The sequence below is a fragment of the Ceratotherium simum genome, chromosome 25, assembly GCF_057802395.1.
Source record: "Ceratotherium simum simum isolate JZ-2026a chromosome 25, ASM5780239v1, whole genome shotgun sequence".
NCBI lineage: Eukaryota > Metazoa > Chordata > Mammalia > Perissodactyla > Rhinocerotidae > Ceratotherium > Ceratotherium simum.
Window position 1 is genome coordinate 23,300,841 of NC_141924.1, and position 22,637 is coordinate 23,323,477.

General features: G+C 36.2%; 1 protein-coding gene across 1 annotated transcript in view; it reads left to right on the forward strand.

The window, feature by feature from the left end:
- Nucleotides 1-22,637, forward strand: part of LOC106803129 (ankyrin repeat and sterile alpha motif domain-containing protein 1B) — a 762,921-nt gene that overhangs the window by 152,418 nt on the left and 587,866 nt on the right. The window contains exons 3-6 of the mRNA XM_087449060.1: nucleotides 297-453; nucleotides 6,716-7,012; nucleotides 19,627-19,702; nucleotides 22,068-22,169. Coding sequence (XP_087305186.1) covers nucleotides 297-453; nucleotides 6,716-7,012; nucleotides 19,627-19,702; nucleotides 22,068-22,169 — 632 coding nt within the window. The remainder of the gene's footprint in view (nucleotides 1-296; nucleotides 454-6,715; nucleotides 7,013-19,626; nucleotides 19,703-22,067; nucleotides 22,170-22,637) is intronic.

A 22,637-nucleotide genomic window follows, 5' to 3' on the forward strand; every position in this document is an offset into this window, starting at 1 on the left:
CATGGATTCTATTAGGTAGTTTCATTGGTTAGTCGATGCTGTGTGTGTGTGTGTGTGTGTGTGTGTGTGGTGGTGGTGGTTTTTCAGGTAAGTAAAATAGCCAAATGTGGAATAGTCAGAATCTTAAACCCAATTTTATGTCTCAGTACCTAGAATTCTAGGTACTCAGTACTTAGAATGATTACTCTAAATTGCCATCCAGCATCTAGTGTACTGTCATAATTATTTGTTTAATAAAATCTGTGTTGTTCATCAGGTTTTCTTTTCTGTTGTGTTTTTTTTTCTTTCTTTCTTAGGGACATAGTTCTCAAACTACTTCAATATGAGGCATCAACAAATGTAGCAGACAACAAAGGTTATTTTCCTATTCACTTGGCTGCCTGGAAAGGAGATGTGGAAATTGTGAAGATTCTTATTCATCATGGACCGTCACATTCCAGAGTCAATGAACAGGTGCACTTGTCAAATGTGTGCTCATGCTATACTTTTTCTAGAGTTTTCCGAAGGCAAAGCTACATTGAAAAATTGATTATTTTCACTGCTGAATTTCCTGAAGGAGAAATTTGAAAAATTCTTTGGCATGTGTATATGGTGAATAGGCACTAAGTTGGGCATTTGTAGAGATATTTCTTATCAAGGAAATCCCACATAAAGGAAGTAGTAATATTTTTGCCTGCCTTATGCAAGCATTTATTTTATAGTTGTTGAATATTTAAAGATGTAATAGAATTCATATTTGTAATGCTAATTAGTTTTTCTTAATAAAATTTTAAATGCTAAAACAATAATGATAGCTACTATTTGCATAATACTTTACCATACATAGCACTTTCATAGTAAGTACAATTTGTGAATCAAAATGCAAAATACAGTGTATACAATTGCTAGTCTTATATTAGGGTAAAAATTTACTTTATGTATCTATATGTACGTATGCCCAGAGTAAGTTGAGTAAAACACAGCAGCAGTATAATACTGACTGATAAAGTCAAAATATTTGCAAGTACATAATATCCATATTGCATATAATGGGCATATTAAAAAAGGAATGCCTGGGGCCGGCCCGGTGGCGCAAGCGGTTAAGTGCGCGCGCTCCGCTGCGGCGGCCCGGGGTTCGCTGGTTCGGATCCCGGGCGTGCACCGACGCACTGCTTGGCAAGCCATGCTGTGGCGGCGTCCCATATAAAGTGGAGGAAGATGGGCACAGATGTTAGCCCAGGGCCATCTTCCTCAGCAAAAAAAGAGGAGGATTGGCGGATGTTAGCACAGGGCTGATCTCCTCACCAAAAAAAAAAAAAAAAAAAAAAAAGGAAGGCCATTCTCAGTATTCTAAATAAATAAGACCACAGATTCCAGAAAGTAAAATATTGTCCCCTAATACAGTATGAATAAACATCTTGAGCTCTGCATGCCCCCTACTGTTCTCATTTTGTAAAACTACATTTGAAAACCAGCATGCAGTCCAACAATTGAATTACAACCATGTCATTAAGCTGCAGGTTGGCAGTTGTCCAATATCAATGCAGGTAAGGTTACTGTAGGGCAAGCACATCTAATAAAGGACAGTTAGCATATTGTTCAAATGGTTACAGACTTTGCAGGCTTTTGACTGAAATTCAGACTAAAGAATAAAAAGTAACACTAGCACTAGCTGAAGCAAAGGAAGAAAAATATGTAGTTTTTTCCAGCAAAAGGCAGTTGTAGAAAGAACGAATCAGGAAAAATGTTTTATTAATTAGAAAAGTGTCTTATTAATATTTATCACAATAAAAATTTCAATGTTTATGGGTTACAAAATACAGAATATTTTTATGAGAACACACTCATAAATTCAATCTTTAAAAAATGACAGATATGGCTATCTTTATCAGCATATCATGCTAAAAGGAGACTTATGAGAATGCTGCTCTGTTCCTCAGAAATCCAAAAGTTAGAGATCATTTGTGGGATGAGCCATCTGGTGGTTATTCTTAAAACTGTCCGAATGCCCCAAAGCAAACCTGAAATAGTAAAATGGAAAAATAATCCAAGGTTAAACAAGAGGAAGTTAGTTTTACAAACAAAATATTTTGTAAGTGACATGAAAATAAGAAAAAACACCTAGTATTCATTTATATTTAAAGTGGAAGATTTTAATGGCATATAACTATAATGGTATGTTTTTAAAACAAATACTTGTTTCCTGTGATGTTGAACAGATCAATTAAAATATAAAAAATGTCTTTTTAAGGAGATTGGAATTCAAAATTATTTTTTCACTTCTGTTGCATTGTGTTGTGGTTTCTGTTGGCAACAAATTGAAAATTTCTTGAGACTTTTCATACTATGCTTTCAGTATTTTTTTGTTTGTTATTATGTATATACTCCTTTAGTGCTGACATAGTTCTTTCATTCAATGTCATTTCTCTTAAAAGTTTCTGGTGTGGGAATTTTATTTTTTAAGTAACTTTTGGTTTTAGTTTTAATTTTTTTTCACACCTCTAAATCATGGGACAGAAATGTACTATTTAATTATAGACCTTTATGTATTTAAACAATAGAGGGAAGGAATGAAAATGCGAACTAACATTCATTGAGACATAAGATAGCCAGGCACTGTGCTAAGCTCTTTCACCTGCAATATGTTATTTAATTAATTCTCACAATCTTCTGAAGTGATGTGATCACTCTCATTTTATAAATGAGAAATCAGGCTCAGTAAAGCTAAATAACTCGTCTGAGGCCACACATTACTGTGTGACTAAAACTGAGATCTAGACTCCTAACTCCTGTCACTTATGGAGTGTTTACTATATGCCTTGCATTGTGCAAAGAACTTCAACTATATTATCTTACTAAGCGGCCTGATGAGATAGGTATTAATTATTGTTCCTACTTTATATTTGGGGAAACTATCTTAGAGAGATTAAGTAACTTGCCTATGATATCACAGCTACTAAGAAATGCCGCCTGGATTTGAACCCAGGTTTTTCTGATCAAAAGCCTCTTAACTGGTATGGTTAACATCATAGCCACTATGAGTGATGTTAAAATTATGCATAATTTTCAGGGCTTCATTCTGCTTTCTGAAAGTTATCTTTGGTTTCTAATACAGCTTTCTTTAAAAATAATTCTATGTTACATTTTAATATTTAAAATTTACAAAGCATTTTCCCATATCTTATCTCTTTTAATTTGTAAACTACACTCTAAGGTAAACTACAATCTTTATAGGGAAAGTAATATTCTAATTTTACAGATAAGATAGATTGAGAGAGATTGAGTGATTTACTGTTGCTAATAAGTGCATGTTAGCACGTCAGCCTAGGTCCTGTTCACCATTCTATACTGCCCTAGAATTGGTGATCAATTTAGGGCAGTATGTAATTTTGAAATGTAATTTTGATGTAATTTTGAAAACAAAGTAGATCCTGTCCTGATTATGATTTTCATACTTGCCACATCCTTCCTGTCTTCTGTCAACTGATTTATTCTTTCCTTTCTTCTGATGTTATGGATATTTTCAACTTAAATTTTCTGTATATTCATTTTTACCCCCTTTCACCTTATCTTTCTCTTTTTTTTTTCTTTATTTTAATATTACGAAAAAAACAAGAGGAGCCTTGTATCCTAAGTATATTACCTTGCTATTCACCAAAACTCAAGCCCAACTAGTGTGATAGTTTCCATTAGTTTTATTTTGAAGCGAGATCTTTGGTACATAGCTTTTGTCAACCAGTGTCATTCTGCCATTCATTGTCTGGAAGTGTCCTGATTTTTCAGAGAACACCTATTTTGTAAAAAAGAAGAAATTCGAGGGGCTGGCCCAGTGGCACGTAGTGGTTAAGTTTGTGCACTCTGCTTCGGCGGCCTGGGGTTTGCAGGTTCGAATTCTGGAGGCGGACCGACGCACTGCTCATCAAGCCATGCTGTGGTGGCATTCTACATACAAAACAGAGGAAGATGGGCACAGATGTTAGCTCAGAGCCAATCTTCCTCAGCAAAAAGAGGAAGATTGGCAAGAGATGTTAGCTCAAGGCCAATCTTCCTCACCAAAAAGAAAAAAAAAGAAAAATTCAAAACCATTGAAGAATGTTTGGTGTAGACATACTAGCAATTATTAGTCAGTGCTTCATCACAGTCTACTTATTTCAAATTAGATTTTCTTTAGATCACTAGTAAGTATGGACACATGTATACAATCATGCCTTTTATAAAGGTACCACAGGCCTAGTCTTCACTGATGTGACGATCCAAGAATGTGATGGTCATGGATAAACTCTAGGAACATTTTTTCCTGGGTAAGTCTGAAATGATTGAAATAATTTTTCTTGATATTTGAACAATGCTAATTGGTGTTAATAGATAGCTTCAATTTTGCACTTATAATTTCCTAGGCTAAGGCCTGTGAAAAAGTAGAGAGGTCTTTGAGGAATCATTATTTCATAATTGACTTTTCTTTTTCTCAGAAAGGTGCTGTATTTTGAAAAATGAGATTGAATCTCTTTCCAAGAAAAGGGAAATTTGGTTTGGTCAGGAGGCATATTTCTATATCACATTTTCATGGTATAAAGTAATAAGATTGATTTTCTTATCAGGCTTTTAAAACTTAGCCAGATAAGAGACTAAGGGAATGTGAACCTGTGTGTGGTCAGTCTCTATGAGGGAGTAGATGATAGTAACACATTCCGGCTGAGAACAGGAATGATGGAAGAAACAATACCTCCAGCTGGATTTCCCATCTATCAGATCTTAACTTTTTGTTGACTGTCTCCAAGGAGTAGGCTTTTCCTCTGGGTTTGGCCTTCAAATACCCTCTTCTGGTACTTATTTGGAAGGTAAAGTTGCAAGAAGCCTTTCCTAATGCTCATTAAAAATTTGTTTTACTTATTATTTTCTTGCCACTCCTTTTTTAAAGTTTTCAAATCCTCGCTTACTCTCAACTCACGTATCTGCATTCTTCAGCCAGAGCAAGGCTGAGTTACTTTCTGGAACATTAAATTTTGTTTGGGTTTGAACCCTCCTTGTCCTTTTGTTCTGGTCAGAACAGCTCTCTAAGCAGCTACTTCCTATTCCCACTTAGTTGGTGTTCTTTTTGGCAAAATCTATAGAAATTCTGCTTTCAGATCACTAATTTCCTTTTCTCTTCTTTGACAATATAGCAAGACATGGCAGGCAGTGTGGTATAGCGGAAAGAGCATGAAAGGTTTTGAATTCTGACAGATACGGGTTCCAAAAGATCCTGTATCTGCCTGGGCATGTAATTTAACCTTTTTGTATTTTAGTTTCCTCATCCATGATTGGAGATGAAATACCAGTCTTATAGGATTGTTTGTAAGAGTTAAATGAGACAATGTATGTAAAGTTTTTAGACACTCAGCAAATGGTAGTAGTAATAGTTGTTAGTGTGGAAGATGGTATTAAGAGCACTGACTTTGGCTCTAGGTTTCCTAGGTTCAAATCCTGCTCCAACACTAAATGGCTATGTAATTGGAGGCTGGTTATTCAACTACTCAGTGCCTCAGTTTCCTCATCTGGAAAATGGGAATAATGATAATAGTATCTATCTCAGAGCAAGGATTCAGTGAGTAAACATACATGAAATGCAACTGTGCCTGGTACATAGTGTTAGCCATGAAGATGACTCTGGTGATGGCAGCTTCCCTTGTCTCTAGAACCTTCATTCAGGATCATTGCATTTTTGTTACTAAAATTTCTTGTTCACATTTCTCCTGATTGACCCTTCCACCTCCTGACATAGTCCTATACCCATTTGCCTGCACCATCTGCCCTAATGGTCTAAAACGTCTGTCTGCCTTGGAACTGAGTTCAGTTTTCTCCGTTTTAACATTTTTTATCCTGCTAAATTTCTAGGACAATCTCATTGATTTTCAACTGAAACACTTATAAGCTGCACGTGTAGTACTGTGACACTCCTTGTGACTTGTCCGGGGAAGGTCTGCCTCTCAATCCGTAATTACATTTCAAAAAAATACTGTTTAATCTTAGGACCAGTATGTCTTCATTCTCTTTGCAAAAAAAGCAATGATTTATACTTTTATGGACGATAAAATGAAACTTAATTTGGGAAACCTTGTAAATATTTCATTATCAAGAATTTACTATCTCAGCTATCTTTTGGAAAGCTAGTCTGTTAAAAGTGTGTTATAATTGTTATTAATCTCTCTCATTAACAAATATTATGCAGGCGTGATGCACAGTGCAGATAACACTGGCCATCTGGGCCCAGCAGGGCCACTAACTAACATGGCTAAATCATTTATCACTCTTGGAAATTGGGAAAAGTTTGATTTTTCCTATTGAAGTGATAAAATGTGATGTTTTTGATGCAATATATGATAGATACTTGTATCAAATATAAAATTCTAGGGGGCCGGCCCCATGGCTTAGCAGTTAAGCGTGCGCGCTCTGCTGCTGGCGGCCCGGGTTCACATCCCGGGCGGCACCGACGCACTGCTTCTCCAGCCATGCTGAGGCAGCGTCCCATGTACAGCAACTAGAAGGGTGTGCAGCTATGACATACAACTATCTACTGGGACTTTGGGGGAAAAATAAATAAATAAAATTAAAAAAAAATTCTATTAGGCACATTATTAAAATAGGTAAATCTTAAACTTACATTTTCAGAGCATCTCAGGTTTTAAGTTACTTTGTTTAGATTTTGATAACTAATTGAATTTCTGAAAACTTGCATTCTATGTCTTTGTTTTAACAGAACAATGAAAATGAAACTGCTCTACACTGTGCAGCTCAGTACGGACACTCGGAAGTAGTTGCTGTTCTCCTAGAAGAGCTCACCGATCCTACCATCAGGAACAGCAAGCTAGAAACACCTTTGGACCTGGCAGCACTCTATGGACGGCTTAGAGTGGTCAAAATGATCATCAGCGCACACCCTAACTTAATGAGCTGCAACACTCGAAAGCACACACCGCTACACCTCGCTGCACGTAATGGTCACAAAGCAGTTGTCCAGGTGCTGTTGGAAGCAGGAATGGATGTGAGCTGTCAAGTGAGTCTTCTTTTAGCTGTGCTTCAAAAGCGATGATGCTCTTGCTTTGCTTTGAGATACAGATGTTAAAAGTTATATGAGTGCCAGCCCCGTGGCTTAGCGGTTAAGTGAGCGCGCTCCACTGCTGGCGACCCGGGTTCGGATCCCGGGCGCGCACCGACACACCGCTTCTCCAGCCATGCTGAGGCCGCGTCCCACATACAGCAACTACAAGGATGTGCAGCCATGACATACAACTATCTACTGGGGCTTTGGGGGGAAAAATAAATAAATTAAAAAAAAAAAAAAAAAAAGTTATATGAGAAATCTTGCCATTTTTAATCAATCAAATTTTCCACAAGTGTTTTTGTAAATACTAAATTCAAGACACCGGGCCACACACTCTTGGGAAATATGAAGTGATATAAGGCATAATCTCTAACATCGTTCTAATTTGAGGGCTGTACACTTGAAAAATTATTACTAGATGGCAGTCGTGTGTGGTATCATTAGTAATTGTTTCCTTTCTCCCAGTGTCTAGCTTACAGCCTGAATCCAGTCAAAGCTGAATGAATGAATGAATGAAACAAAATTCACTTTAACATTTTTGAGTATGTACTTTGTGTTTAATATGTTGACACATTTAGAATCCAATTCTCACAGCGGTCCTGTGGAATTGAGAGCCATTAAATTCCAGTTAAGAGATGAGGAATCAGATTCAAAGACTTAAGAAACTTGCCTAAGAATACATAGTTGATAAACCCAGAATCTGAATTTAGATTTATTGATTAAAGCCCAGGCCTCTTGCCGCAGTAATGTACTGTCTATACGTAACTAATGAAGGAAAGATCACTGTGCCTAAGGGCAATCAGAAAAAATTTTATTGCAGAGGTGTGGTTTGAGTTGAGCTTTGAAAGATGGATAACATTCAGATAGGTTTTGTTTCTCCACAGGGAAAGGGCAACCTGCTTTTATTATCTGTCTCAAGTTAGCACCAACTCCAAGGTTAGCTTTTTTTTTTTTTACCATTTTCTCCTTTTATCATTGTTTTTTTGTCTTCCAAGTTGGTGGCAGCATTCTTATCTTCCAGAGACCCTTTTGGTTCCTGTCATATTGTGACCTTCTTCTCTGTATATTAGTAAGCTATTGCTACATAAATTATCCTGAAACTTAATGATTTAACACAGTAACTATTTGTTTAACTCATAATTCTGGGGTTGGTGATTTAGTCTGAGCTTAGCTGGGTAGTTCTTCTGTCTTGGCTGAGTTCTCTCGTGAGTCTTGGGTCAGTTGTAAGTCAGTAAAGTGGATCTGCTTCAGAGATTGACTGGATGTTGCCTGGAGCAATGGGTGAGACTGCCGTGTATCCTTCATGATCCAGCAGGCCACCTTCAGCTTGTTCACATGGCAGTAGTATGGTTCTGAGAGAGAGAGAGAGAGAACAGGATTATACAAGGCCTCTTGAGGCCTAGGCTTGGAACAAGCATACTGTCTTTCTGCCATGTTTGATTGACCAGCCCATCACAAAGGCAGACCAAATTCAAGGGGTGGGAAAACAGACTCTACCTCTCAGTTAGAAGAGGGTGTGAATTATAAAAAAGGTGTGAATACCAGGGGGAATAAATGTGGCAGTTTTGCAAACAATCCACACATTCCAGGTGGAATTAGTGTTCTTTTCCTAGGAATTGATGAAAGGTTGAATCCTGTGTCTCTAGGTGGTTTTTTATTGAAGTTTTAAAACTTAGGCCTTCCAATCCTAGGTTTCAGGTTAGCACTCTGAATCAGAATTTTCATTAGAGCTTTGCCTATATTATTTAGTTGTTTAGATATTTGTAGTATTTTTTCTTAATTTCTTATTTTTTCTACTTTGGCAGCCTTGAAAATAAGCATAGGAGTTTTTTCTAGCTCTCATATTAAAAAAAAAACCTTTCCCCTCAAAGGGGTATTTGAGATAGATACATGTTTACTGTTGCAGATGACTCACAAAGTTACTTTCGTAAAGTATGTTTAATGATAAACTACTTGCTTATTGTCTAAATGTTTTATTTCTCTAATCTTGATTTACTGCTTTCATAACACTTCTGGAATATTTCCAAACTTTATTGCACAAACTGCTTTATAACCAAGGACTTGCACTTCTGAGATCAATAACTCACTTCATGTCTCTGGGCAAGATCTTTTCATGTCTTGTACTAGATGACATGACCAGAAGAAAAAGAGTTCAGATTCAATTTTATAGATGTATATAGCACTTCTTTTTTTTTTTTTTTTTTTGTGAGGAGATCAGCCCTGTGCTAACATCTGCCAGTCCTCCTCTTTTTTTGCCGAGGAAGACTGGCCCTGGGCTAACATCCGTGCCCATCTTCCTCCACTCTATGTGGGATGCCGCCACAGCATGCCTTGCCAAGCAGTGCGTCGGTGCGCGCCCGGGATCTGAACTGGCGAACCCCGGGCCTCCGCAGCGGAGAGCGCGCACCTAACCACTTGCGCCACCGGGCCGGCCCTGGTACTTCTTTTTTATAAAAAACACTGTATTTTGTTTTTTTGGAGAATTAGAGATAAAAAAAATCTCTGCCCAAAATTACTGGAGGAGACAAAACCTTGCATCTATACACGACACATTAAAATAAATACTAGGACAAAGTGCTAAGGACATACAGGTGAGGAAAAAATATATTTTAAGAGGAAGACTTGGGAAGACATTGATAGAGTGACATTTGAAGAGAACCTTGAAAGTCTAATAGGACTTTGAATTTTAAGTATAATTTAGCTTGCAGATGTGCATTATTTGGCTAAAAGAGTGTTTTAAAATATTGAACTTGAATGCTTTTAGATGGGGTATATACTTTCCAAGGTCCCAACCTCTCTCTACCGTCTTGTATCACTGCCAGATTCATTCCTTTAGATTTTCTACTTGGCCCCTGACAGCATTTGGGTTTGTTACTTATATATCAGATGAAAGGGACACAATATGCTCAGACCACTATGAACACTTAATCAGAAGCATCAGGGCTGATACCTCAGTAGGGTGGGCAATGTTTTGTGTTGCTATACCTCTTTCATTGATGCTCACTCTATGATTTCATCTTGAAGGTTTCCAGGAGCTAGAGTTGACAACATATTTCTAAAATATATCTCAATGAAGTAGAATCTTCCCCTGGATCTAGTTAGCCTTACTTGATATTTTGCTTTTGTTATTATTGCTTTGTTCATAGAAAAAAATTTTTTTCGGTCTCATTGCCTCTTTTGGTGAATATTTAATTTTATTATGTTATTCAAATTAACCCATCACCAATTTCCCATCAGATTCACTGAAAAATTTTTAATATCAAATCTGAAGTAGATATTTGTTGGTATTCTGGCTGAGAGTGAACAATACCAGACAGTAACCTTAAAGTGTTTTAGTGGCTTTAATGTTCATTAAATTGCTCTAGTTAACCAGTTGGGAATTAGCAGTATTAAAAGTAATCCAATTTGGAAAATTACAGTAATACACTTTTAGATTTTAATTACATTTAAGTTATTTTGAATAATGCTTTAAAATTTAGACATGGCTTGGGAGGTTCTTGTCTTTTCCTTGTAATTGCAAATGTTTTTAAATGCAGCATTTATGTTATTATTTTCTACAGAACTTTTGTTTTCTGCTTCATTTCTTTCTGAGCAATTTTGAATTATAACATATCTGAACTAGTGAGCAAAATAATTTAATTCCCGTTTGGGTGAATTTCATATTATATTTACTTATAAACCCTTGAGTCTTATTAAGATATTAAGAAAGTAGGGTTTAATTGGCAAGATTCTCTTGAAATTGGTAATTATTTCTTTGGATTTCAAACCTGATTCTCGGTAACTCGGTAGTGATGGTGTCGTCATATTATCCTAGTGTTTTAACTGTGTTTGTTTCTTATAGGTTTCTCTTATTAATGCTTGATGAGTTAAAGTACTAGCATAACATTAAGCTAATTGGATTTTATATGATTATTAAAGGAAATGGAAGTGAAATTACAGAAAATTAATAATAAAGAGTACAAGTTACCATGCTTGGAGTTAAGATGCAAAACTGAGTAAGGTACAGTTTTTGTTCTCAAAGTGCTTACAGTGGCAGGAGAAATATGTGCCTAAATGGATAGATTACATTTTGATAATCCATTCACTCTCCTACTTCCCTACATGATTATTCTAAAATTTCTCTTCTCTTTCCAAAACTTCCTTTCCTCCTTGTTATCTCTCTGTGATGGTGACTTTGCTTTTACTTCACCGAGAAAACAGAAGCAATCACGTATTTCTACCACCAAATTTGCCAATGTACATGTGTCTGCTTTCCTTCCTGGTGCTTTAAATGAACTTATTAGGTTTATTTCTAAGGCTGGTTCTCCTCTCGTGCACTGGATCCTGCTCCCTCTTGTCTACTTGGGATATAATGCTCTGGCAAGTATTCCCTCTCCCTTTAATACCGTGTTTCCCCCTCTCAACTGTATTATTCCCATAAGAACACAAAGATGTTGTAATATTTATGATCTTAAAAAAAAAAACATGGATGGACATTGAGGGTATTATGCAAAGTGAAATAAGTCAGAGGGAGAAGGTCAAATACCGTATGATTTCCTTCATTAAGTAGTAGATAATAACAACAATAAACAAACACATAGGGACAGAGATTGGATTGGTGGTTACCAGAGGGGAAGGGGGGAGGGAGGAGGGCGAAAGGGATAATTCGGCACATGTGTGTGGTGATGGGTTGTAATTAGTATTTGGGTGGTGAACATGATGTAATCTATGCAGAAATAGAAGTATAATGATGTACACCTGAAATTTAGACAATGTTATAAACCAATGTTACTGCAATAAACAAAAAATTAAAAAAAAACCCTCTCTTGAACCCACGTTTTCCTCTAATTGTTACCCCCTTTCTCTGATCCCTTTCATAGCAACATATTTAGAAAGACTTGTTTTTACTCATTGTATCAAATTTTTTCCCTCCATTCTCTCTAGAAGCCACTCCAGCTCCCTCAACTCTGTTAAAAGTCTTTTTTTTTTTCCTTTGGTAAAAGTGACTGATAGCCATATTGTTAGATCCAACAGCCAATTCTAAGTCCTAATCTTACTTGATTTATCATCAGCATTGACACTGTTGATATCTCCCTCCTCTTTGAAACAATTTTTTCTTTTGACATCTGAGATACCATGCTCTCTTGGTTCTCATTTCATTCACTGGCTGCTCCTTCTCAGTCTTACTTCAGGTAAAGCCTCAGACCTTGAATGCCTGCCATTCGACCTTGAGGCTAGATGAATCTGCCAGGCCTCACAAACCTGTTATTCATAGGAGTTGCTCAGGAGTTAAGCCTTTTTGTTTTCTGTCCTCTTTTGTAAAGTCATACTGATACCAAGCAATGGGCTCTCTCTGCTTGCTGAGATCTGAGCCAATTAATCACAATGAGTTAGAGATCAGGAAACGAAGTTTAATTAGATTAGCCAGCATATCAGGAGACAGGTGACTAATGTCTCAAAGACCCGTCTTCAAAGATTACAGAATCTTGAGGTAGTTATATAGGGAAAATGGGCAGGAAGGAGGGGGTCCAAGGAAGTTGGTCTCCAGGCATGATGGGCTCCAGGCATTACATTGTTCTGTTCTTCTGTCAGCTGTAATGGATACCTTGTAGGTGTGTTTCCCACCTGTGGTCAGCCTGTTCCTGGAGAGAAACTCATAGAACAAAGTTTTTAATTTATTAAGCTACTGGGGAGTACATACGTAAGCAGAGGCAGTAAATCAGGAGAGCATGTGAATTTTTTGGAGTACGTGCAGTGCAGCGAGTAGTCACACGGAGGAGAGGCTGGGGCCATTTACTTTAACAAGATAACCTCACTTATGCTCACTTACAGTTTCCCTCTGTCCTGAGCCAGGCTTTATTTTCATTCCTTCCCAATTTCCTTTACGTTGAAAACTCTGTATCCCACTGTAATAGTTAACTATTGGCACAATACTGCTGCATAATAAAAGCAGAAATCTCAGTGGCATACAATAATAAGCAATAACATTTTTTTCTCAATCACATGTTTGCAGATCAGCTGGGGAAGTTCTGTTTCTTACTTTAAGTTAACTTAGGCAGCTCTGCTCCTTGTGTCTATTGTCTTCCTCCTGGGACTAGCCAGGGCATGGCCGAAGCATAAGATAGCACACCCAACCAAGCAAGCACATTTTGGGTCTCTGCTTGCATCATGTCAGTTACCATTCTTTGGCTAAGACAAGTCACAAAGCCAAGCCCCAAAGAGGTGGAGAAATATACTCCACCCATGTAAGTGGAAAGAACTGCAGTCATATGAGAGAGGGCATACAAAAGGAGGGACCAATAGTGTAATCTATCATGTCCTCATTCCATGGTTAACTGTTCTTGTCTTCCAGATCTCTAAGCATCAGAGTTTCCCAGGGCTTAGTACTCAGACCTCTTTTCTTCTCTGTCTGTACTTACTTCCTAGTTGATCTTCTCCAGTCTCTTGGCTTCAAATGACGTCTTTACCTGACAATTACCAAGTTTATTTATTCATCCTGGACCTCACCCTGAACTCTAAATTAGGTATGTAATTGCCTACTGGACATATCTATTGGATGACTAATGGGCATCCAAATTCAGCATTTCCAAAACTGAACATTTAGCTTCCATAACCCTTTCTCCCCAAATTTGCCCATCTTCAAATCTTTCCCATTTCAGCAAATGGCATCACTATCCTTCTAGTTGTTTGACCCCAAAACTTCAGGATTTCTTTCACATTTTATATTTAGTTCCTCAGCAAATCCTATTGGCTTTGTGCTCAAACTGTATCTAGAATTTCATACTTTTCATTCCCTTCACTATTACCACCATAGCCCAAGTCCTGATCATCTCTTGCCTCCTAACTTGTTCCCCTGTTTCTTCCTTTGCTTCTGTATTAGTCTACTCAGGCTACCATAACAGAATATCATAGACTGGGTGGCTTAACCAACATAAATTTATTTTCTCACAATTCTAGAGGCTAGAAAATTTAAGATCAAGGTTCTGACCAATTCTGTTCCTGGTGAGATCTCTTCTTGGCTTGTAGATGGCTGCCTCCTCGCTGTGTCCTCACATGGCCTTTCTTCTGTGTACAAACTGAATGAGAGAGTGAGCTCTCTGGTGTCTTCTCCTCCTCTTACAAGGACACCAATCCCATCTATTTTTAAAATAGGTTTTCTAATTGCTTTTTTATTTTTTATTTTTTTATTTTTTTTTTAAGTTTCTTTTTTTTTTTAATTTTTTGTTTATTGCAGTAACATTGGTTTCTTTTTTTTTATTTTTATTTTTTATTTTTTAATTTTTGTTAATTACAGTAACATTGGTTTCTAACATTGCAAAAATTTCAGGTGTACATCATTGTACTTCTATTTCTGCATGGACTACATCATGTTCACCACCAAAATACTAATTACAACCCATCACCACACACATGTACCAAATTATCCCTTTCACCCTCCTCCCTCCCCCCTTCCCCTCTGGTAACCACCAATCCAATCTCTGTCCCTATGTGTTTGTTTATTGTTGTTATTATCTACTACTTAATGAAGGAAATCATACGGTATTTGGCCTTCTCCCTCTGACTTATTTCGCTTTGCATTATACCCTCAATGTCCATCCATGTTGTCACAAATGGCTGGATTTTGTCGTTTCTTATGGCTGAGTAGTATTCCATTGTGTATATATACCACAGCTTCTTTATCCATTCGTCCCTTGATGGGCACTTAGGTTGCTTCCAAGTCTTGGCTATCGTGAATAAGGCTGCAATGAACACAGGAGTGCATGTACCTTTGCAAATTGGTGTTTTCAAGTTCTTTGGATAAATACCCAACAGTGGAATAGCTGGATCATATGGTAGTTCTATCATTGATTTTTTGAGGAATCTCCATACTGTTTTCCATAGTGGCTGCACCAGTTTGCACTCCCACCAGCAGTGTATGAGTGTTCCCTTCTGTCCACATCCTCTCCAACATATGTTGTTTCCTGTCTTGTTAATTATAGCCATTCTGACGGGCGTGAGGTGATATCTCATTGTAGTTTTGATTTGCATTTCCCTGATAGTTAGTGATTTTGAACATCTTTTCATGTGGCTGTTGGCCATCTGTATATCTTCTTTGGAGAAATGTCTGTTCATGTCTTTTGCCCATTTTTTAATTGGGTTGGTAGTTTTTTTGTTGTTGAGATGCATGAGTTCTTTATATATTTTGGAGATTAAGCCCTTATCAGATGTATGGTTTGCAAATATCTTCTCCCAATTGTTAGGTTGTCTTTTCGTTTTGTTGATGGTTTCCTTTGCTGTGCAGAAGCTTTTTAGTTTGATGTAGTCCCATTTGTTTATTTTTTCTATTGTTTCTCTTGCCCGGTCAGATGTGGTGTTTGAAAAGATGTTGCTAAGACCGATGTCGAAGAGCGTACTGCCTATGTTTTCTTCTAGAACTTTCACAGTTTCAGGTCTTACATTCAAGTCTTTAATCCATTTGGAGTTAATTTTTGTGTATGGTGTAAGGTAAGGATCTACTTTCATTTTTTTGCATATGGCTATCCAGTTTTCCCAACACCATTTGTTGAAGAGACTTTCTTTTCTCCATTGTATGTTCTTGGCTCTCTAATTGCTTTTTTAGTAGTAATGATAATACTTGTCATTACTTTGTAAGTTAATAAAACACTTTTTAAATCTTATTTGTTGTATATTTATCTTATTTAACATTCCCAATAACCCTATTCAGTTTTTAATATTTTTTTGTTTACAGGATATATGAATTTTTAGAGATACCAAGTGATATCTTGATATCTTGATATCCCCAAAAGTTATATGGCTATTAAAAACCAAGCTGCCGTTGGAACCCACATCTTCTATATTTAATTCCTCCAGAATGAGAATTATTTATTTATTTATATTATTATAAATGAGAATTATTTATATGAAAAAAAATATATATATATAATATAAATTATATATTTTCATTGCCTAGAATAGTTCATTTTGGTGTCTGCAGTGCTCACTATCCTGTATTGGAATAGCTGAGAAACCAAATTAGTGTAAAAAGTAGACATTATTGTCATATTTTTAAATAGTTTGTTTAGACTTAGTCTTAGGTTAATCATTCTCTTTATTCACCATTACTTCTTGCCTCTCAGATCCTTTTTTTCTGAATTAAATCCTACAGAAGTTCTTTCAGTAAGGATCTATGGTAACCACTCATTTTTTAGGCTGTCTGAAAATGTCTATTTTGCCATCATTCTTAGAAGATAATTTGGCTGGATATAGAATGCTAGGTTGACAGTTATTGTCTCTTGACACATGAAGATATTATTATACTTTCTTCTGGATTTATTGTTTTTGTTGACAAGTTAGGTATTAATCTAACTATTAGTTATTTTTAGACACAGTTTTTTCCCTTGGGATGTTTTTAAGATATTCTCTTTATCTTAGGTGTTCTTTTGCTTTACTCTAATGTCCAGGATCTATTCTTTTCATTTATCTTGCTTGATATTCCTAAGATTGAGTATTAATCTGTCATCAATTCTGGAAAATTCTTAGCCATTGACTATTACTTCTCTCTGTCATCGCCTAGAACTCTGATTAGACATATGTTCATCTCCTTATTCTATCCTGTCTTTTATATTTTCAATCTCTTGTTTGTTGGAATTGTATTAGGTATTTTAAAGAAATCTATCATCTAGTTCAATACTTTTTTTTCCAGCTATACCTTATCTGTATTTAAACCTATCCATTAAAAATATTATGTTTTCCATTTCTGGAAGTGCTATCTGATTCATTTTCAAATATTATCAATTTTGATAGTCCTCTTGTTCTTTCGTTATATTTGATATTCTCTTTTAGTTCTTTCATCTTATTGATCATATATATTTTATATTCTGTAACTGATCATTCTAATATGTGAAGTTTTTGTAGGTCTTATTCTTTTTGTCATTGTTTATACTAATTCTTGCTTAGACTGGCTTGTTTTCTTTCATGTTCAGTGATTTCTAGTTTTGAATTTGTGTTTCTTAGAGCTTTATCTGTTGGAACTCTTGGAAGCATGAATTTAAAGTGTATTTTTTCAGAAAAGATTTTTATCTGCTTCTGCTAAGTGTTTATATCTGCCTCTAGTACTACAAACCCAGGATCACTTTATTCTACATTTTTGGCTCAAGATCTGGGGTCACAGAGATTGTATAATTTTTGTCCCAAACCCATGTGAGGGCAGAATTGTGCTTAGGAATTCTTAGGGGTGATTTATTTCTGTTACTGTACTCCACTTAGAACTAAGACCTAGATAGACATCCCTACTTTCTCCCTCTGTGCAACATGTTTTAAAAAATTTTTTTCTCTGAGGATGTTGTTCTTTGGAAGTTTTAGATTTTTGCAGGGGTCCTTGATCTGTGCTCTTAGCTTACTTGGGTGTCAGGCTTTCTCTCCTGCCTCCCTCCCAACCCCACCGTGAGTGGCTGTTTAAAGCCCTAGTCTACTAGGGATCAGCACATTGCCTGGAACAAATTCCTGTTCCAGGGCTAAACCCCAGGAGTCATATCTTCTGTCCCCTCTACCTTCCCCAGGCTCTTAGGGATTCTATTACTTTTCCTTTTCATCCTTGTATTTTAAATATTATTTAGTTTTTCAGAATTTTAAATTGTGTTATTCCAAGAAGAGTTTTTCTAACTTTAAGTCCAAATTTTGTGAAAATTTGAAGGACATCAAATTAGTAATCAGAAAATTGGTTGAAAAACACAGAATGAGAATGAGAAGAATTAGATTATTTCAAGGGATATTTTTCAGGGAAGGGAAAAAATAAATTATTTATGCCCCACACTGAAATATTTTTTTTTTAAGGAGCAGAATGAGTTTTCACAGTTTCTTTTTCCTTCTGAACAGTGCTGTATATTTATAAATTATTATTTTTATTTCTATTTTTATTAATGTCTATACATATCATGCCAAATTATAATTCATGTGCATTTCAGTCATGCCTTTTGAAATATGAATTCAGATCACATTGATCCTCAGCCTCCTTAATAATGCATTCATAAACCATTTTAGATTGGGTTAGTTATACAACTGGATTTTATTAATCAAAGAAATTTTTACATTATATATTATTTTATAGTGATATTTCTACTTTGGATTGAGATTAGAATTCCACATTAGAGATCACTTTTAGTGTAAGGGGACAAAATTGCAATAATGAGGCTATCCAATTTAACACACACGCACACACACACACAGACACACACAGTGAGGGCCTGCTAGACATTTGTTAAATTCTTGAGAGAAAAAGAATAAAATTGAACACCTAACATTTGTATAGCTCAAAAAGCTTCCTCTTTGAAATCTTCCTTAAGGAAGGATCCTCCTCAAGGCAGAAACCAATCTCTCCCTGGATTTCTCACAAATTCTTCTTTTCCATGCTATGTTCCTGCCTCCTTCTACCTTTTGCCCTCAAAATAATTCTTAAATGTCTACATTTTCAGAGTACTTTACTAGGCGTCGGGGATACAATGATGAAAAAATATATGTGGTCTACATTTCCACTAAGCATATAGTTTATTAGGGGAAATAGATAATCACATAACATTGTGGTATTATAAGTGCATGATGAGGAAAATATAGATTGATGTGGAACACACAGGAAAAGCACTAGACTTCAGGGACCAGTGATATCTTCTTAAATGAAATTATATTTGAGATTTGACATAGTATAAGTCAGTAGTTCTCCAAGTGTACTCCCTAGATTCTCAGTATCATCTGGGAACTTGTTAGGAATGGAAATTCTCAGGAGTCATCCCAAGCTACTGAAGCAAAAACTCTGGGAGTGCAGTGTGGAAATCTAGTTTTTAACAAGCTCTCTAGGTGATTCCGATTTATGCTGAAGATTGAGAACTAGTGGTATAGGTGATGATGAGTTAAACAGGGCTAGGTGTTAGATCCTGCCAAGCAGAGAGACCAGCCTTTGAGATCACTGGAGAAGAAAACAGAGAATTATACCATATGAAAAAGTTCAATATGCCTGGAGCATAGGGTATGAAGTCTGGGGGAGAGTTGGAGTGTGCAAGAGAGGATATTGAGAGGAAAGCAGGGAGAAGATCATCTGGGTTTTGTCAGCTACATTAACTTGTTTAGACTTCATTTATCATAAATATTTATTTATACATCTGTCTCCTCAAATAGAATGTGAATATACAAGAGTCAGGATCGTATTTCGATACTTCAAAACACCCCTCAACTATTCTTGGCATATGATATGTTGGTGTTTAATAAATGCATGCTATGCATAAATTGAGTGAACTCATTGGATACTCACAAAAGCCTTGTGATGTGGGCATTACTACTCTTATTTTGTACTTGAGAACAACCAAAGCTAAGAGAAGATGAGTGGCTTCTCAATGTAATAAGGTCAAATAGCTATTCAGAAGCAGAGGTGTTTTACAGACCCAAGCTTTTGGATTTTGTTTCTAGAATCTCTTCCTTATTCCACACTACCTTTCTTTCAGGAAGTGCTGAGATTACAGAGAATATGTATGAATGCATAAAATGACAGAATTTTTTAACCTGTTAGCTTTCCTAATGCAACTGTGCTTCTTTCTCTTTTTTCCTTTTTTTTTTTCCAGACAGAAAAAGGGAGTGCACTTCACGAAGCAGCTTTGTTTGGAAAGGTGGATGTTGTGAGAGTTCTATTAGAAACAGGTAACTATCATGCTTCTCCGTGGAGCTTATTCTGCTAAATACAATTTCTATTTAAGGAGTAGACAAAGGAAAATGACGGGTTGTTTTTTCACAATCACCCTTACTTCTTGCCTTCACTCCAGATTGCAGATATGTATTTATATCATGTAGAATTGAGCCTCAGTGTTTAGATTAAATTGATATAAATATGTGCCTTCCTTTACTCAGTAGATATGTTAGTAAAAGGTTCTTGGAAATTGCAACTTTATGCATTTAAATCACATCAAAATATACTAGAAGAACTACCAGAAGGAAAAAAAATCTCTGTCTTTGACAAGAGGGAAGATTGATCCCTGTGAAGTTATGACAATTGCTTGATTTATTGAAGAACATAATACTTTCCCTAGGTTTTTATATTGTGAACTGTGGCAAACAGAAATTAGCGTTCTCTATCTTTAAAATAAATTCTTCCTCTTCTTCTTCTTCTTCTTTTTTTTTCTTGTGAGGAAGATCAGCCCTGAGCTAATATCCATGCTAATCCTCCTCTTTTTGCTGAGGAAGACTGGCTCTGAGCTAACATCTATTGCCAATCCTTCTCCTTTTTTTTTTTTTCCCCAAAGCTCCAGTAGACAGTTGTATGTCATAGTTGCACATCCCTCTAGTTGCTGTATGTGGGATGCGGCCTCAGCATGGCTGGAGAAGTGGTGCATCGGTGCGCACACGGATCCGAACCTGGGCCGCCAGTAGCAGAGCGCTCGCATTTAACCGCTAAGCCACGGGGCCGGCCCTAAATTCTTCTTCCAGTTACTGTAACAACTGAGTAGCCATTGTTTGTAAGTTGCAGTGATTTAAAGGGAACCTTTTAGAGGGAAAGCTTTGAAGGAACAACAAAATAGGGTTATTTATGTTCATTTGTATATTCTGATTGAAATGAAATAAAATTGAAACTGAGGTCAGATATTTTTTTAGGATCAAAAGGCATGGTACAAATTCATGCTTGTAAACAATTGATGGGAGTCTTTTGTGTTATGGACTATATTTAGTGTGTTTATTTTCCTAGGTAAAAAAAAAAAAAGGAAAACATTAACAGGCTATTGCATTGTGATTGTGCTTATACAAAGTTAAAATTTCATGTATATTTATCTTTGATATGTAACACGGTGATATAATAAATGATTTGAGGCCACCAATTAAATATATACTGGTCACATATCCCTACACCAACTTAAGCAAATACTTAATAATCTTATTATGATGAACTAACATTTGAGGCCAGATTCTAAAAGCTGACTTTGATGTCAGTTAGATATTTGGAAAGTTTATAAACTTTTTTGGGGCATTGAAAGCTATTTGCTACATTAAAATAAGTTCTTTACTAGAATTAATATTTTCAGAATTAAAATAATTTTAAAGTTGTTTCACTTACACACTTCAAGAAGTTTGCTCACCTGGTAGATGATGAAGGTTGCTGACATTAAATATAATCTTGCATAAATAAATATGGAATATTTGACTTTGTATTTGAAGAAATAGTAGTTGGACAATAGTTCAAAATAATCATACTTTTTCAACTTTTGTAAATACTCAAGTATTCTAAGGCTGTTCTTATATTACTTACATGGTAAATTATAATTTTAAAAATATTTTTACCATCTTATATAGAATATGTAAATCACATGACCATTAATTATACTTTAGGATTTCACATTCTGAAATTTCACATTAGGATTTCCCATTACTGTCACATCAGTAATATTTTTCACCTTGGTGTAGTGTACCATTTAGTTAACTAGCTGTAATCATTTAGTTAACTAGCTATAACCTAAACTAGCTATAATCGACAGAAACAATCTTAATGATTGGGTCAGTGCCTTTAGTAGTTAATTCAGGGGCTAGCCTGGTGGCATAGCGGTTAATTTCACACGTTCCACTTCGGTGGCCTGGGGTTTGTTGGTTCAGATCCTGGGCATGGACCCACTCACTGCTCATCAAGCCATGCTGATGCAGTGTCCCGTATAGAAGAGCTACAACTCTACAACGATGATACACAACTATGTACTGGGGCTTTGGGGAGAAAAAAGAAAAAAGAGGAAGATTGGCAACAGATGTTAGCACAGGGCCAATCTTCCTCAAAAAAAAAATAAAAGAGTTAATTCATTATCAGGAATATCCTAATCTTTGGTGGCAGTCAAGTCCATCTTCTTTCTTACTAAAATTGTGTGTGTGTGTGTGTGTGTGTGTGTGTGTGTGTAAAGCTTAATTTTTTAAAAAATCACTTTCAGTGCTTGGTCTGTATATGTTTGAAATTAGAGCAGTTATATATGAACAGTATCTTCTGATGACACTCCAGTGGTATACATCTAGCGGGTTTTTCTTTTTCTTTCAGGAATTGATGCCAACATAAAGGATAGCTTAGGTAGAACTGTCTTAGACATTCTGAAAGAACATCCATCTCAGAAATCTCTCCAGATTGCAACACTCTTACAAGGTAAACAATATTGAGTGATGGATGAGTTTGCCTTAAAGTTAAGATTAAATTAAAACTGCCATAGTTTTCTCTTGGGTTTTGAGTTAATGTTTACTTTTGAATGAACTTATTATTTGCATTTTCCTGGTAGACTTTTAAACTAAATAATAATACTTTTTAACGTTTTATTTCTGTTTTTCAACTACTCTGTTTTCTTTTTTTTTTTTTTTTTTTGAGGAAGATCAGCCCTCAGCTAACATCGATGCCAATCCTCCTCTTTTTGCCGAGCAAGATTGGCCCTGGGCTAACATCCATGGCCGTCTTCCTCTACTTTATATGGGACGCTACCACAGCATGGCTTGACATGCGGTGCATCTGTGCGTGCCCGGGATCCGAACCTGCGAACCCCAGGCCACGAAAGTGGAGCGCGCACACTTAACCACTGCGCCACTGGGCCGGCCCCTCAACTACCCTGTTTTTTAAAAAGCT